Source organism: Pleurodeles waltl, chromosome 1_1, assembly GCF_031143425.1.
Source record: "Pleurodeles waltl isolate 20211129_DDA chromosome 1_1, aPleWal1.hap1.20221129, whole genome shotgun sequence".
NCBI lineage: Eukaryota > Metazoa > Chordata > Amphibia > Caudata > Salamandridae > Pleurodeles > Pleurodeles waltl.
This window is the reverse complement of record NC_090436.1, coordinates 969,963,379-969,981,068: the sequence shown is the minus strand read 5'-3', so window position 1 is coordinate 969,981,068 and position 17,690 is coordinate 969,963,379. Positions and strand designations below refer to the sequence as shown.

General features: G+C 43.6%; 1 protein-coding gene across 1 annotated transcript in view; it reads right to left on the bottom strand.

The window, feature by feature from the left end:
• Positions 1 to 352: 352 nt before the first annotated feature.
• Positions 353 to 17,690, bottom strand: part of TRMT10A (tRNA methyltransferase 10A) — a 166,717-nt gene continuing 149,379 nt past the window's right edge. The window contains exon 7 of the mRNA XM_069230237.1: positions 353 to 758. Within this exon, the coding sequence (XP_069086338.1) occupies positions 562 to 758 (197 nt within the window). The 3' untranslated portion in view covers positions 353 to 561. The remainder of the gene's footprint in view (positions 759 to 17,690) is intronic.

Here is a 17,690-nt window from a genome sequence, read left to right as displayed (position 1 = left end):
GTATAACATGGTCTCAGCATTTTATTTAAATGTATGGACAGACTAATGGCACCACTCACTTGAAGCTCACACTGACAGTTAAAGCAATACGTAGTGTATTCCGGTGAAGAACACTAATGAAGTGGAATTGTGGGGTGATTTTCTTATTGGAGACCACCAGAAACAGCACAAATAGTTTGTAAATAAGGAAATTATTTTAACTAGTTTACCTACTCAGTTGTGTCTTTTAGAACTAGACCTACAGGTAGTCTATATCTGTGCTTTGCTTTAGATTAACTAAATGCTTCTTCTTCAATTTGTAAAAAACTGCAGTCAAATGAAAAACATTGAAAATACTGAAAGAAAGCATGTCTCCCACTTCAATAGCGGTTTTTTTACTGTATTGTAGGAACATAAAAACAAGCAGTCTTGTTTCGAAAAATAAGATTAGTCAATCCGTAGGCTGGTAAATAATTTGCAGGGTACATTTACAACACAAAAGACATGCTGGTCCACGGATATGAAGAACTGCTCTAGTATTTACACCGTTTCTGAGTTTGTTATAAGTTCACTCCTTCGCTATCACAGTTCGGTTGTCTCATCAACACTGGAATCACTTTCCAAGTCCTCATCTTCTTTATCCTCCTCCTCGCCACTGTGTTTCTTGCTTGTGACAACTTCCCCTTCCAATGGAACTGCTCCTTTTCGCTGGGGCAGAACACTGAAGAAAGCCTCTTTCCAGTCTTTCTTCTCCAGGTATGCAAGGATGATCTCGAACACTGTGCAAAGCCAGGCAGAAAAAAGGTGTTAAGTCACTCATAATTTGCAAAGCAGCAAGAAAGAACAGTTTCAAATATTATCGAAAAGCTATAAATCATCTGTATGGAAGGCAGAAACCAGACATTGCTTAATCGAAAGGCACAAACGTGATGTCACAAGAATAGAACAGCAAATATCTAAGTAAATCAAAAATTCTTTGTTCTCTTTCATTATGTGAAGCCTCCTTAGTGAAAACATTTTTGTCCAGTTACAACAAAGAAGAGAGACACAGCAAATCCTACCAGGCTTAAGCGGACATTATAACATATTTTGGTACAATATGGATGTTCCTCCACTTCTATTTGGCCCTCAACACTTCTTTTTACAATGGTGTTAAGATTCATTATCAATCACTGACAAAGCCAGTAGGTTTGGGATATTTTAGATGAATGTGCTATTTGTTGTAATGGCTCTATAATGTGTGTAGATGCCCAACTAGCACACACAGAAACAAAAAATACGTTTGTGCAGACATAGGTTAAGACTGTACCTAAATATATGAAAGTCTGACTTTTAGATGGTAGGCTATTTCCCACATACAGACTGGTCATAGACAGCAGCACTGTTCTCCCTATGCAAGAACCTAACACGCTTATAGGTTCAGTCTTCACACAGCAAAGCAATTCTCAGTTTATTCAGATCTGGCAGTCAGATCACAGGACACAAAAACTCAAAAGTCCAGGACTCAGACAGCAGTCAACCGCAGGCCTAGTGAGAACTGACTTAAGTATGTGTGTGGACAAGTCATGGTGTGGAGGTAAACAATGTTCCGCAAGGCATTGTGGGTGAATTTGAAGTGTGATGAGTAGGTGATTTATATTGCTAGGGATTAGACTGCTGCTGTGTGTGGTGCTGTACTAGTCTGGATTGGAGTGAAAGGTGGCAGCAAATGTTTTTTGTTAGGGATGGGTATAATATGGGTGATGTTTCACAGTTGTGTTGTGAGTGGGTTAGTGATTTGAGCAGATATGTAGAGGTATGAGGGGCTGTGGATGAATAGGGGATGTGGCAAGTGGGTAGAATTTATGTTAAGAGGTTTGTTACGAGTATGAGTAGTTGATGCTGCAGATGAGCTGCGTGTGGCTGAAGGTGAGAGAATACAAGTAAAGGTATTATGGAGAGACAACTTTATGTATTATTGTGAAAGCTGAATGTGAGCGATGTTGGGAGCAAATACAAGTTGAGGCTGTGTGTGTGTGCATAAATATGAGGTTGAGGGAGTTCAGAGATAGTGAGCAATGGCTAATTTAAGTGCCCTCAAGCACTGATGGCTAATTCCATACAGTATGCTAAAGTTACACATGTTATATAACTTGGTAGCTCATGGCTCTGCCTGTACCAGGGTGTTGCAAAGTCTTCACTGTTAAAATGAGTGATGACTGAGTACTACCAATAACATTTTGGAAGCCAGATGTTTTAAATAAATAAATTAAATGGATTTGCTTAACAAAGACAATTGGGCCCATTCTCGGTTGCGCTCAATTTTAAAAACCTATATAGTATGTGACCTTAACACGGATTTGTTTTATTAAGCCAATTACTTGTGTCTATTCAGCTTTCCTCTGAGAGGCGGTCAATTCCTAGCTCTCTGTAACAGGGTACTGCTTACTTTACAATTCGACAAATGGAATGTAAATTTCAGACCATAAGCCTCCATAATAAGGACAGAAACATGGACAGTGAAGCAACTCATAGGTCCTTTAGCTTCAAATTACTATGCCCAGATAACAACCACCAACTTCACATCCCCATCACCACCACAACCAAGCACCACACAAATAACCACCATAACTAAAATGAGAACAAGGAAAGCCACAACAGCAACAACCATCAGCATGAAAACAACCAACAATACAACCACTCACCATGACAAATACTTATCATGGCCCTAACAATTACTGCCCCTACCACCACAACAACCAGCACAATCATAACGGCCACAAAACAACAGCTATCGCTATTACCACAAAACTCACTACCACTACATCATTCCCCAAATACAACTACCATCATCAGCACAATGATCACTACAACTATAAACAACATGGCCACTAATGCGGCAGCGATGACAACTTCAACCACCCCACCACCACCAATACCACTATAACCACCACCAAGACAGCCATCGCAAAGGCAACCATCACCAAGACAAACACTACCAATGTGTTGCCATATATGTATATAGTGCCTACCATACCCCTTACAATGCGTACAGTGCTTTATAATTACCACCACAACCACCACCATGACAGTAACCACATCCACCATAAATAACACAACAACCACCACCACCACCACGACAGCCACAATCCCAACAATAACCAGACAGGCCAATATCACAGCCACCACCAGGGCAAACACCATCACAACAACTAGCAGCACCAGGAAAATACAGCTAACTCTACAACAACCATTACATAACAACCACCAGCATTAAAATGACCACCACCAACATGACCATCCTGATGACAAGTCACCACTATCAACAAGACGTTACATCTTCACAGTAAATTATAAACATCCTGGCATACTCCAGATGAGACAAAACTTAAAGATCACATCAGCTTCTGCTATACCTACAAGTATTTTGCTTTCTGTGACCTCCATTTTGACCCATGCTAGGTAGGCTTTTAGGATGCTAGTTAAGACCGCTCAAAACCTTTACACAGCAAGACTCATTTCTTCTACTTTATAAGGTGTACAACAGGCTATTCAAACTTCATTTATAAAAAGGTAAGGATCCCTGAACAGTATCCTAATTTCCATGGCATATACCCTCACTTTAAAAACTGTTGAAGATCTATGTATGTTATCACTGAAATATCCAGCTATATAAAGTTTGACACCCAGGACTGACACTGCCTTTAAAATATAAAGGCACCCCCAACTATCCATTGTCACCACGAATGGCCAGTCTGTTCAATATGCCATTTGCCTTTTCTAGATCACAATTCTAAACACCACACAGACATAATCCATCTTACGTTCATTAGGAACAACCTATTAATTAAAATCTCTAAAAGGGCACTTTCCTGGAACATCTAGAAAAGTAAAGGTATATTTTTCCATCCAACACATTTACGAAGAGCACAGTTTTACGATCATAGGAATGCATGTTTCTTTAAACTCTTCAATTTACTTTCACATGATTTACACACAAATAGTACCCCGATTTGGTTTCGACTTTAGAGACTCCTGATATAGACCTACACCATACCATCCGGCTGATTCAAAACTAGACGGTCTAGTTGAATTCCCTGGTGAAGCCATTTCTTTTTGTTAGTCAACCTTTGCATTTCCTACAGTGGAAGGCCCACATTTGTCTAAAACTTTTGACTCCTCTACTCCTAATGCTAATGGCCGTAAAGAATCCAGTGGAAATGCAAATAAGGAAGATCCTACATCCCCCACCAAACCACCACTACCTCTAAAGTTGGAAGACATTATGGATGAACTTAAGCATATTAAACCTTTTATAATGGAGACAAACGCTGCCCTTTAGAGAAATTAGGTATCATCTTGTAAAGTTAAACGACGAGTCAGCGTTGTGCAGGATGTCAAAGCCAAAGTGGAATAAATGAATAAGGACAGAAGATTTAGAAAACTGCAACAGATTAATAATCTGCGCATCTATGACATCCTGGAAGGTTCCAATGGGCCCAATATGGTTAAGTTTCTAAAGCTTCATATTCCAAAGATTGTTGGCTTACAAACATCAGTCAAAGTCAACATCCAAAAAGCACATCGTAGTGGTTCCTTACAAGCTTCTACGTCTACCAGATCAAGATGGATTATTGCCCTTTTTTTTTTTTTTACAATACTCTTACACCTAATGGAAGTCCAATCAGCTGCTAAACAACATAAACAAATGCTATGGCCTGGCCATAAAATCTTCTTCAGCCAAGATGTAGCCAGAGCAACGGCCACTTGAAAGAAAGACTTTCTGGATTTACGACCAGCTTTAATATCCATCAATGCTCGATATTGCCTTAGCCATCCTTGTTTCTTCAAGGGCACACACAAGAACAAAACAACTACTTTTGATAACCCGGCTGATCTGAGACAGTGTATACAAACCCACAAGGGGGAAGCTATGGAACTCACTAAAACTTGATCTGGTTTCTATGAATCTCTTAAAACCAATTTTATTTTGCAGGTTCCCAGTTATCCCTGGTCTAACGGATCATGATGTTGTGTCCGCCACTGTTCCTCTGTTCTCGTGTTCATGTTGTGTCATCAATACATTGGTCATTTCCGTGTTGGTAAGTGTGAACGTCATTTAGTTCTGTGGTTTTCTATATTAATTTTCTGTCACTTTCCCTACCTCAGGTGTTTTATTACCTGCTAGTCCTCTGAGGTTTGCTTTCGGTTGGCTACTGCTCTCTCAATCCACTTCCTTTCATCAATAACACCTTGTAATCTTTTGCTGACACCCATGACTAAATTAATTTGGCTTTTCGTCATATTTTCAATACTTCTATCTCTGGGGAGTTCTCTTATCTCCCCTTTCCTTCCTCCAAAATCCATCACTTTCTTCATTGTTTCCTTTTTATCTCACTCTTGTTTCTTCATCTTAATGCAGCTTTGTTATCAGCACGCAGCTGTGTATTGTAACATTTCCACCAATTTTCCTCTTACCAACCCTCCTAAGGTTTCTATTACCTATAATATAGGCGCACTTAAGGTTTGTTGTCTAATAGTCACCATACGCACCTCAAATGAATGATTTACGTATAGTTCCCTAGATCTTGAAAGATCTAGCAAACCAGTTAGAAAACAGGGGGTGCTAACACCTCTCAAAACTGAACTGCCAAATTGTTCTATTACAGGAAGCACACCTTAACAAACATGATATTTTTACGTAGATATTGGGTTCGACGTGTTTGGGTTTTTGTTCCCCTGCTGTTATTAACAAAAATGGTGTAATAATCCTAGTTCACAAATCGTTACATATTTAGTTTATGAACGAAGTTAAAGATAATGCAGGTAGATGGATCTTATTTAGATCAACAACAACCAATTTCCTATATATAATGTGTGTGGCCCTACAAGAGTCGATCCCAAATTCTGGGATTGTTTTGCTTCCCTATTATCATCGTCATGTCCATTAAATAACCTTATATTGGGAGGAGACTGTAATAAATTAATGGACCCTTAACTAGACTGCCATCCTCAGACCAGATACATTTCCACTAAAATGCCCCAAAAAAATTCAGAGGTCAATTTCATACAGGGGGGTTGTAGATGCTTGGATAATCTCCCATCCTGATGTGCTGAAATTTACCATTTTTACCTCTGTTCATCACTCACATTTCAGAACAGACACACGTGGAATGCAGATATAGGATCTATTCTTATTTTTGATCAGACACCAGTCATAGTCAATTTAGACATTCATACTGATACATCTCATCCCAGAAAGTGGGGATTCAATAATGCCTTATTAGAAGACAAGCAATTTACTGAGCAACTGACAGTTTAAAAAAAATAATTCTTCAAGGTTAATATTCCTTCAGACACCCAGATGAATTTTATATTGGACGCTTTTGAAGTGACAGCCAGGGGTTTCATTATAAATTGTGTTGCAATCAAAAAGAAAAAAAGCCCTTAAAGAATCCTCACAATTGTTAAAACAGATTAAAATCTTTGGAAATTAATATTTTTTCTCTAATATAACGGATGCCTTGTCCTGATTGATACAGGCCAAAATACAATATAATAGGCAATCTTAGGCTAGCGCATGCTATACTTTACCTAAAATTAATGCTAAATTGTTTGGTGGCCACAATAAAGCTGGCAGATTACTAGCCAACTGTCTTAAAATCAAGAAGCAAAAATCCAAGATAAAAGTCATCACGGATAACCATGGGGCTTGACGAACTAATGATTCCAAAATATTAGAATGTTTCACAAATTATTATACTAAATTATATACCCCAGATTCTTCATACAGATAACTTAGATGCCTTTTTCCCCCCAAACCTGTTGATCATATGGTGGCTCTTTCTTCTTTAGATACTGTAATATCTGAGTCGGAGATCAAAACAGCTATCAATAAACTTCCAAAGCATAATGCTCCTGGCCTCGATGGTTTATCGGTTCAGTTCTACTCTCAGTCCCAAAATGATTACTTTTAATTAACTATTTTCTAACTGAAGAACAAGGTACGTTTTCTCAGGCTATGTTAGGCCTGCTTTCCTAAGAACGGCAAAGATCTATCCATACCTGGATATTATAGACCTATTTCCCGCATTAATACAGATTGTAAGATCTTTGCATACTGATTGCTCTAAGCCTAAACCAAGTTATCCCTGACCTAATCAGTAAACAACAATCAGGATTTGTGAAAGGAAGGTACATTTCTGATAACCCTAGAACCTTTCTCAACATTATTCACATGGTGCCTAAATCCACTGCCCCTTTAGCTGCCATAACCTTATATACAGAAAAAGTCTTCAACCGCGTTAATTGGGATTTCATGTTTGAAGCATTGAAATGGCACAGCTTTAGCCCTCATATCCTCATATATTTATCTATTACAATCTGCACCTAACACTTCTATTTTCGAAAATGGCAAGCAGTCTCAGTATTTCCCTCTGCATAAAAGGCACCAGACAAGGTTGCCCATTATCTCATCTCTAATTTATTTTATCACTAGAACTCTTCTTGGAAGAAAATATGCAGATCCCCTTCTTTTTCTGGTTTCAAAGACAAAGACATTGAGGTTAAATGTACGACATATGCAAATGATATTTTGCTATTCATCTCAGATCCTTAAACTATGATCTCCGAATTGTTTTGTTTTTTTGAATGAATATTCAGCCATATCAGGATATGAACCTAATATTGAAAATTTAGAGGTTATGACATTAAGGGGGTTATTCTAACTTTGGAGGAGGTGTTAATCCGTCCCAAAAGTGACGGAAAAGTGACGGATTTACCACCAGCCGTATTACGAGTCCATTATATCCTATGGAACTCGTAATACGGCTGGTGGTATATCCGTCACTTTACCGTCACTTTTGGGACGGATTAACACTCCTCCAAAGTTAGAATAACCCCATAAATATTGTCTTCCTGACATGTTTAAAGACCTTGGCTTTACTCTAATGTTTAGGTATTTTATATTCCAACCCCATTAAAGATGCTATTAAAGCTAATTTCAAAGATTAGATCTAAAATGCCAAATATGTCAAACAGTTGGTCTCCCCTGTATTTGTTGTGTTGGGGAAGACTAGCTACAATTAAAATGATGATGCTACCAATATTCAATTTCTATTTGTCCACGCTACCAGCCACACTCCCATTCACATTCATTAAATCATTCTTTTGTACGTACTATCTCCCCTCACCAGACAAGTTGGAGAGTGGGTGGTTGGTCTGAAAAACAGAGGGAGGGTGGGTGGTTGGTCTGAAAAACAGAGGGAGGGTGGGTGGTTGGTCTGAAAAACAGAGGGAGGGTGGGTGGTTGGTCTGAAAAACAGAGGGAGGGTGGGTGGTTGGTCTGAAAAACAGAGGGAGGGTGGGTGGTTGGTCTGAAAAACAGAGGGAGGGTGGGTGGTTGGTCTGAAAAACAGAGGGAGAGAGGGAGGGCGGGTGGGGGGTCTGAAAAACAGAGGGAGGGTGGGTGTTTGGGGTGTCTGAAAAACAGAGGGAGGGAGGGTGGGTGGGTGGTGTGTCTGAAAAACAGCGGGAGGGAGGGTGGGTGGATGGGGGGTCTGAAAAACAGAGGGAGGGAGGGTGGGTGGGGGGTCTGAAAAACAGAGGGAGGGAGGGTGGGTGGGGGGTCTGAAAAACAGAGGGAGGGAGGGTGGGTGGGGGGTCTGAAAAACAGAGGGAGGGAGGGTGGGTGGGGGGTCTGAAAAACAGAGGGAGGGAGGGTGGGTTGGGGGTCTGAAAAACAGAGGGAGGGAGGGTGGGTGGGGGGTCTGAAAAACAGAGGGAGGGTGGGTGGGGGGTCTGAAAAACAGAGGGAGGGAGGGTGGGTGGGTGGGGGGTCTGAAAAACAGAGGGAGGGAGGGTGGGTGGGGGGTCTGAAAAACAGAGGGAGGGAGGGTGGGTGGGGGGTCTGAAAAACAGAGGGAGGTGGGTGGAGGTCTGAAAAACGGTTGGTGGGTGGAGGTCTGAAAAACAGAGGGTGGGTGGGTTGGTGGGGGTCTGAAAAACAGAGGGTGGGTGGGTGGGTGGGGGTCTGAAAAACAGAGGGTGGGTGGGTGGGGGTCTGAAAAACAGAGGGTGGGTGGGTGGGTGGGGGTCTGAAAAACAGAGGGTGGGTGGGTGGGTGGGGGTCTGAAAAACAGAGGGTGGGTGGGTGGGTGGGGGTCTGAAAAACAGAGGGTGGGTGGGTGGGTGGGGGTCTGAAAAACAGAGGGAGGGTGGGTGGGTGGGGGTCTGAAAAACAGAGGGTGGGTGGGTGGGTGGGTAGGGGGGTCTGAAAAACAGAGGGTGGGTGGGTGGGTAGGGGGGTCTGAAAAACAGAGGGTGGGTGGGTGGGTAGGGGGGTCTGAAAAACAGAGGGAGGGTGGGTGGGTGGGTAGGGGGGTCTGAAAAACAGAGGGAGGGTGGGTGGGTGGGTAGGGGGGGTCTGAAAAACAGAGGGAGGGTGGGTGGGGGGGTCTGAAAAACAGAGGGAGGGTGGGTGGGGGGGTCTGAAAAACAGAGGGAGGGTGGGTGGGGGGGTCTGAAAAACAGAGGGAGGGTGGGTGGGGGGGTCTAAAAAACAGAGGGAGGGTGGGTGGGTGGGGGGGTCTGAAAAACAGAGGGAGGGTGGGTGGGTGGGGGGGTCTGAAAAACAGAGGGAGGGTGGGTGGGTGGGGGGTGTCTGAAAAACAGAGGGAGGGTGGGTTGGTGGGGGGGGGTCTGAAAAACAGAGGGAGGGTGGGTGGGTGGGGGGGGTCTGAAAAACAGAGGGAGGGTGGGTGGGGGGGTCTGAAAAACAGAGGGAGGGTGGGTGGGGGGGTCTGAAAAACCGAGGGAGGGTGGGTGGGGGGGTCTGAAAAACCGAGGGAGGGTGGGTGGGGGGGTCTGAAAAACAGAGGGAGGGTGGGTGGGTGGGGGGGTCTGAAAAACAGAGGGAGGGTGGGTGGGTGGGTGGGGGGGGTCTGAAAAACAGAGGGAGGGTGGGTGGGTGGGGGGGGGACTGAAAAACAGAGGGTGGGTGGGTGGGGGTCTGAAAAACAGAGGGTGGGTGGGTGGGTGGGGGTCTGAAAAACAGAGGGTGGGTGGGTGGGTGGGGGTCTGAAAAACAGAGGGTGGGTGGGTGGGTGGGGGTCTGAAAAACAGAGGGTGGGTGGGTGGGTGGGGGTCTGAAAAACAGAGGGTGGGTGGGTGGGTGGGGGTCTGAAAAACAGAGGGTGGGTGGGTGGGTGGGGGTCTGAAAAACAGAGGGTGGGTGGGTGGGGGTCTGAAAAACAGAGGGTGGGTGGGTGGGTGGGGGTCTGAAAAACAGAGGGTGGGTGGGTGGGTGGGGGTCTGAAAAACAGAGGGTGGGTGGGTGGGGGTCTGAAAAACAGAGGGTGGGTGGGTGGGTGGGGGTCTGAAAAACAGAGGGTGGGTGGGTGGGTGGGGGTCTGAAAAACAGAGGGTGGGTGGGTGGGTGGGGGTCTGAAAAACAGAGGGTGGGTGGGTGGGTGGGGGTCTGAAAAACAGAGGGTGGGTGGGTGGGTGGGGGTCTGAAAAACAGAGGGTGGGTGGGTGGGTGGGGGTCTGAAAAACAGAGGGTGGGTGGGTGGGTGGGGGTCTGAAAAACAGAGGGTGGGTGGGGGGGCCGAAAAACAGAGGGTGGGTGGGGGGGGCCGAAAAACAGAGGGTGTGTGGGGGGGGCCGAAAAACAGAGGGTGGGTGGGTGGGGCCGAAAAACAGAGGGTGGGTGGGTGGGGCCGAAAAACAGAGGGAGGGTGGGTGGGGCCGAAAAACAGAGGGAGGGTGGGTGGGTGGGTGGGGCCGAAAAACAGAGGGAGGGTACCGAAAAACAGAGGGAGGGTGGGTTGGGTGGAATGTCCGAAAAACAGAGGGAGGGTGGGTTGGGTGGAATGTCCGAAAAACAGAGGGCGGGCGGGCGGGTGGGTGGGGGTCCGAAAAACAGAGGGCGGGCGGGGGTCCGAAAAACAGACGACCGAAGGAGGGAGGGTGGAGCATGGTTTGGTGCAAGCAACACAGACACCCGAAGGAGGGAGAGTGGGGCAAGCAACACAGACAACTTAAGGAGGGACAGAGGGTTAAGTGGGGCAAGTAACACAGACAGCCGTAGGAGAGCGGACTGGATGGGGCAAGCAGCATGAACAATGAAAGTAGAGAGGATAGCAGGAACACAGAGAGGAGAGAAATATGAGGAAGACAGCTCTATCATACAGTAACTGTACACAAAGAAAAAGGCAGCGTCTAAAGGAATAAGCAGTGGAAGGACACAAGGGAGGGACAAACACACGAAGAGGAAAGAAATCTATAGCAGAAGACCAACAGGAGGGCAAGAAAATGAGAATGACAATTAAAACAACGAATGTTAAGCAATGGGCGACCACTAAGCCCATTGCCAGAAAACAATGTCTTTTAAGAGACTCCGCATGCGATGTCTTCTTATGTGAGACCTAAAAATAGTCTTGATAAAAACACTTGCTTATCTGAAAGCATCTTGTATTTTATTTCAACTATCCAATTGGAAGGCTAGTTCTTCGTGGGGATCTTCAGGACAAAAACTAGGCAATGCTTATAGCAAGTACTGCTGTGGTCCCCAGAGCCCCAGAAGTGAGGTATTAGCAAACTCAATATATTATCTAGTATTTGCAGGTTTGAATTTAAGGTGTTGACAAGGTAGATCAGTGAAGTTCTACTCTTGAAGCTAGATTAAGGAGCAGAACCCTAAATTCAGCTAGCTCATAACAAAATGTACAATACCTAAATCATCCAGGGAACGTTATGTCTTTAAGTGAAAAACTAAAGATTTTATGTTAAATTGAAGTGATTGTTAGTAGGAATGTTGTTTCAAAACACTACAATCTGTGTCATTTCTTGTTCAGACTAACAAGCTTATCAACACTGCCCTGTTCCCCCCAGGCTGTAGAAAGAAGAGGCTTATCGATTTAGTTCACTGTCTTATTCGGGGGAGAACGTTTGCACAACAGCCTTACTTTAAGTGCTCGCACAAGGCACAAGTGGGTACCGTTGATTTCACCCAGCTCTGGCATACGATCACATGCAGGAAGTGGTGATCAGTCAATTGGTGCAGCAGCATCAAATGCTGAAAGAGTTCAGAGTCATAGCTTTATTGTGGGCACTGAATGAAATGAGTCTGTCAGGGGCAGCTGGGACTGCTTGCAGTTCAGGAATTCTTTAACTCTTGAGGACACTGCAGGACAGTTTGGATGCCGTTTGTAGTTTACACCAGGGATGGTCGATAAAGGGCACAGGTACAGCGAGGCAGTGAAGTGTTGACTTTTGGGGATAAATGTAATCAGCAGCCTTGAGGAAACCATTAGGTCTGGCTGAACTCCTAGCCACCTGAGTCAAACCACAGGTGCAGGAAGAGGGGGAAGAATGAGTAGATGATATATGTCTTCAGCAGGGGTAAGCCCCAACTGATTTTTTTGATTCTTTTCTCTTTTCCCCTGGTGGATGCCCTTGCTGAGTTGATCTCTCAGTGGAGATGTGTGAGTGGAATATTTTGCTCTTAAATCAGTAATCTTCGGTTGAGATGCGCAGCAGCACAATTTCTGGTCTTGGCACACATTGCCAACTCCAATGTCCTCACAATAGGATACTGCACAGTTGGCAGGTACACAGCAAGCCAGAAAGTCTACCTCTTTTTTCCAGGTTATAGAAGCAAATCTCTTCCTAACTACTGGAGCATTTTTCCCATTCATTCAGTGGAGACAGACAAGTTTTCCTCCTATGGTCCTGTTTTATCTCCTGCTAGTCTAAGATCTTCAAGTGAATGCCGATCAGGTTCCTGGCCCAGCTTTTAAATAGAAAACTGTAGCAGATGAAACTAAGGCAACTGGCCAAAAAATGAAGTTATCCCCAATCCTTAGAGGGAACCAACTGCTAAAAAGTGTCATTATTTTTAGTAGTTGTTGCACAGTTCCTTTCAGCCAGTTATCAAAAGGTGTGCAGTCTTTCTGGCTTCTTTGGGAATGGCAGGCATCAAATAATGTCCACGGTTTTTTAATTGAAACTGGGCTTCTTTCAAAGATTCAGGGTATGCTGCTATGATCTTGCTTCATGGGTACAAAGGGTCACAGATGTAGGAGGGTAGGAAGTACATCTCCTTTAGTCCACTAAACCTGATAACACTATACAGCCTTTCAACTATATAGATATAATCTCCCCTCCCCCCAAATCTAAGCTGACCCACCCCTTCTGCATCTAAGCATTACCTAACATCTTACACTGAGGGGGCCAAGCCATGAAAACAATGCAAAGTTAAAAAAGGCAATGTCACTACCTGGGTGCTGGTAAAAATGGTTACAGTACAGGGCTACTGGGATGGTCCGGGACGTTATTACCTATCAAAGAAGTATAACTTTGGGTACTCCGCTACTGCCTAGTAGAGCCAGTTACTTTATTGGTAAACAAATATCATTACACAAAGTTTATTAAACTTAAAAATATTTTAGTTTTTATGATTATTACACTACTCTGAACCCACATTTACCTATTCTAAATGTTGATTGCAAGTATTTTCTTACACAGTAGCCACTAACTGCCTGTGAGAGTCAGTTCTTTTCCATTTGCAGCTTGCTTTATAACTACTGTTTCTTCTGAATATGTATTCAGTAATTTTCCTAGTGGTGTGGCATAACGGTCAAGGCTAACGACTTGGGAACTCGGGAACCAGGTTTGATTCTCTGTGTCACTCAACATCCTGTGTTTCTGGACAAATCATGTAATCTCCCTGTGCTAAATAAACACAAATTATTGTGTTGTATGTAATGTAACTGGTGCTCATGTAAAGCGCTCCATTTAAGTCGAGTTTGCACTATACATAATTTTTTCTTTAAACTGCAAAAAAAAGAAAATGAAACTGCACTCGCTTCAGAATTAGAGCTTGATTTAGTCTCCAATAGTTAGCAACTGCTAAGAGGGATTTGTGTTCCCTGCTGAAATAGTGCACTGTCCAACGTTTTTCTTCTATGTAGAAAATGTCAAGGCTGCTACCCAATCTGATGGATATAGTCAGCTACATGGACATTAATCTGTGATTAAAAGAATGTTTCCAACTTTACAGGTAGGTCTTAAACTCCCAAGCCATATAACTAAGGGGGGGACCAAGGGCAGATCATGGTCCTGCATACACGCCCTCAATGAACTATACCAAAAGATAAGTTTGCAGCTCCTACTGGATAAAGGAAATGAGACTCTAAGCAGGTGAAGCTATGCCTAAACTAACAAACCGAGGGGGCTGCCCGTTTAGGAGCAAAAACCCTCACACACCCCACAGGGTATCATGCTTCATCATCGGGCAGTTTCTCGTTGGGCTAGCATTGCAATGCCCAACAGGCCCCACAAGGGTTTTTTTTGTTGGAGGTCTTTTATTATTGCTGATGTGAGGAATGAGGTGCGAAGAGTGTTGTTATATCTGGAAAGGTGAGTAGATTGGTGCAAGTGAGGTTAAAAATAACTAAGAGTTATCTCTAATTAATTTACTGTCCAGGAACTCCTGTTGTTATTAAAAATAAAAACAGGCCAGGGTTGGGTACAATGATCCTACTGGCTCTACAAATGTGTAGTCAAGAGGGAGTTCAACATGTTTCTTGCCCATTTAATGTCCATAAGGATTAGGGCAATTCTTCAGGACCAGATCCCTAAACTACTCCCAGGGGGGTTATCCTATTCTAATCATAAATGTGAGATCCTACCCCTATTGTGAAAAAAGGTATAATATGTATCTGTGTATGAAGAAGATGACCTGTAATAGAAAGAAATAATAAATAACAAAGAATGGGCCCCTGACAAAGCGCCTCAGGATTCATCAGGCTCTTTTATAGGGAAACACGGACACAACGGTGACAAACAGAAACATATAATAACATCATTAATCATGGATAGTTCGAAAAAGAGCAAGCACCCCTGTTTTAAGAGAATATATATTCGCTTACCAATTCGTTAACTTAATACAGCCTCAATCGAGTGGCAGTGGAAACACTCATTATGCTTAATGTATGGAAGAAAAAACAAGCTCAGAAGAAACCAGACTGTGCTCAAAATGTCAAAGGGCAGCGTATGCGGTATGGTGTTTGTCTCATATTATCAAAAGGCAGATCTTCAGGTGTTAAGGAGCGCGTCTAGCCCGAGAACTACCCCGTCCTTGCCAGAGTGAATGTACAATACCAGCGGTGGGTGCAGTGGGGTTTAAAGGGAGGACCACAGTCTAATGCCACACAGGTGTGTTAGGTGCGTGCCTAAGAAAGCTGGGCTGTTATGTTAATTTCTAGACAGTGGCCATTTTAGGGAAGTCGATCAGCTTAGGACTATTTCAGATCTAGCGGTGGCCATCTTAAGTGAGGAACCACATACCCCAGCCCCGTCAATCATGAAAAATTTCTCAGCGGCTATTTTAAAATAGGAAAATACAAATAGACCCAATCCTTTTGGTACTAAAATTAGATCCTTAACAACAAACATGGTCCCGATTGATCTATAATCTTTATAATCGCCAGAACCTCTATAACAATAATGAAAGATACTGAACAGGTTAATTGCAGGCGACTGGTCAAGCAAATAAGTACATCTTGGAAGGCTTGTACACCATCGGCCCCACTATGTTTGTACCCAGAGGATCCTGTAGGAAACGGAAGACCCATGCACATAACCAATGTGGTATTTACAAAAGCATCTCATTAACCCTAACTGCAGAATGATAGACAGTATGAAATAAATACAAGAATGGTGCTAAAGGCTATAAATTGTACTTGGAACAAAGGGCAGTGCCATCATTTCTGGCAAGTCAATCAATGTTTATCTGCCAAGTGTGTGTTTTGTTTCTGCCTGGGTAAACAACTTCTTTAAATTGTCAACTGATCACTGGGACTGGGAAAGATAACCCTGGAAAAATTATTTCTGAAGACAGGGATGGCCACCACATTTTTAGAGGCGCATCATTGATAAACGTATCTGACTCAACAAAGCTGCATTTTCCCTTGATCAATAATTTAATGTTTTGGCATCTAGTGGTTTCAGTAAATGTGAAGTAGTCTATTTCTGATTATCCAATGCTGGAAGATCTAAGAAAGATCTTCATCGCAGGTGATACAAATGTGTGTTTTTGTTATGACTCTCTTTAAGGGGTGGCTTGTTTGTTTTGCACTTCTGGGAGCTGGATTCAGGTGACCCTCTGATCCTGAGAAATTACCAAAGTAAGAAGGTATGAACTTCACTCAAAATGGTCCTAAATGTGCCACATCTTGGTTTGATCAGGTAGTTCTTTGTTATTGTATGGTCTACTTCAATTAATATCAACTTATCATCCAATGTAGCTGATAGGATTTAAAAGCAAAGTGAACTGTTTATAGTTCTAGCATACTCCTCTTGAAGTTGAAGGGCACGCTCCTAGAAGACTAACATTGCTCCACCTTTACCATAGTGATAATGTGAAGCTCTTACACTAACTTGGTAATCTTGTATGCCAGAGGGTCTGGTGGTATGGCTGTGGCTAACTAACTGTTCTGTCGTGGCCTGGACGAGAGGACTACTGCTGTGACCAGCGAGTCTGGCTTGCCAACTGTACATGACTGTTTCCCAGAGGATTGCAGGACACTGCTGAGTATGTTGCACCCAAGCCGCTTCAGTCGGAAGCCGGAGAATTCACCCTCCCCATTGTCAGGGGAAGGGTGTCTACCGAGCGAGAGCAGCTTTGTTTGTCTGAAACTGACAGACCAAGCTGCTTAACAAGAACAGCTTGCACCAGGGAGTGCTGCCGGGTTCCTTGCGAGCGGTCCGACTTCGCAGTGCAGGATCCACACTTGGAAATGCCCGAGATGAGGACACTCGCTGCACTGCTGAACAATGCAACACCGCCGGAGCGGGTAAGACTAAAATCAGGCAATTGGGGCCACAGGGAATGCATTGCTAAAGGTGAAGCAACACCATAGATACTTTCTGACTGAAATCCTGAAGAGTCAAAATGGAACTCTAGAGTAGGGCCTTATAATTTGCATTCTCTAATGCAGCCACCCGTAAATGGGGAATAACCCTAAACATATTGCATGAAAGAGGGTGGGACAGGGAGTTGCCTGACAACTACCAGAGTCTCAACCTCAAGGAAGATTCCGTTGTTGCTTCAGAATGTCGTATTCCTTTGTATGTGTAGATACTGTTTTATTTCTACGTTTTTTTTAAATTAAGTATTTGGCTGCACATTCATTTATTGCTCAGTCTGTTTGCACTTTGAGTTTAGAGTCATATTCACTAACCTGTATCAACACCTCTTTGCCTCTAGCAGCCTCCCTCCCCCAAAGCCTTGACTGCACAACCACACCTACCACAAGAAGTCAAGTGCAGAAGGAGTATTTGGCCAAGTTGAGCAGGATCCATAGTAGGCCGGGCCCAGGGACATGAAGAGTTAAAGGCCTCAATCACCACAGTTGGGCCCAGAAACCCCTAATTGCCATATGGCCCTCCAAAAGAGGTTCTGACATGGAAAACTGCTCCTTATATACATATTGTCCTAGGCATTGTGGCCCAAATCACCCCTTTATGTGGTCGGCAAAACTGGATTTCATATATTTCTGCAATGCAGTGCCTACCTTACCAACTGAAACAATTCACTTAGGGCCATATGTACGAACACATTTTCCCATAGACACAAAATGGGTAAAAACCCTTTGATACATCTGGCCCTTAGTGTCGTATGAGACTGCACCCTGGGAGACCCGCCAACGATTGGTGTTTCAGATTGG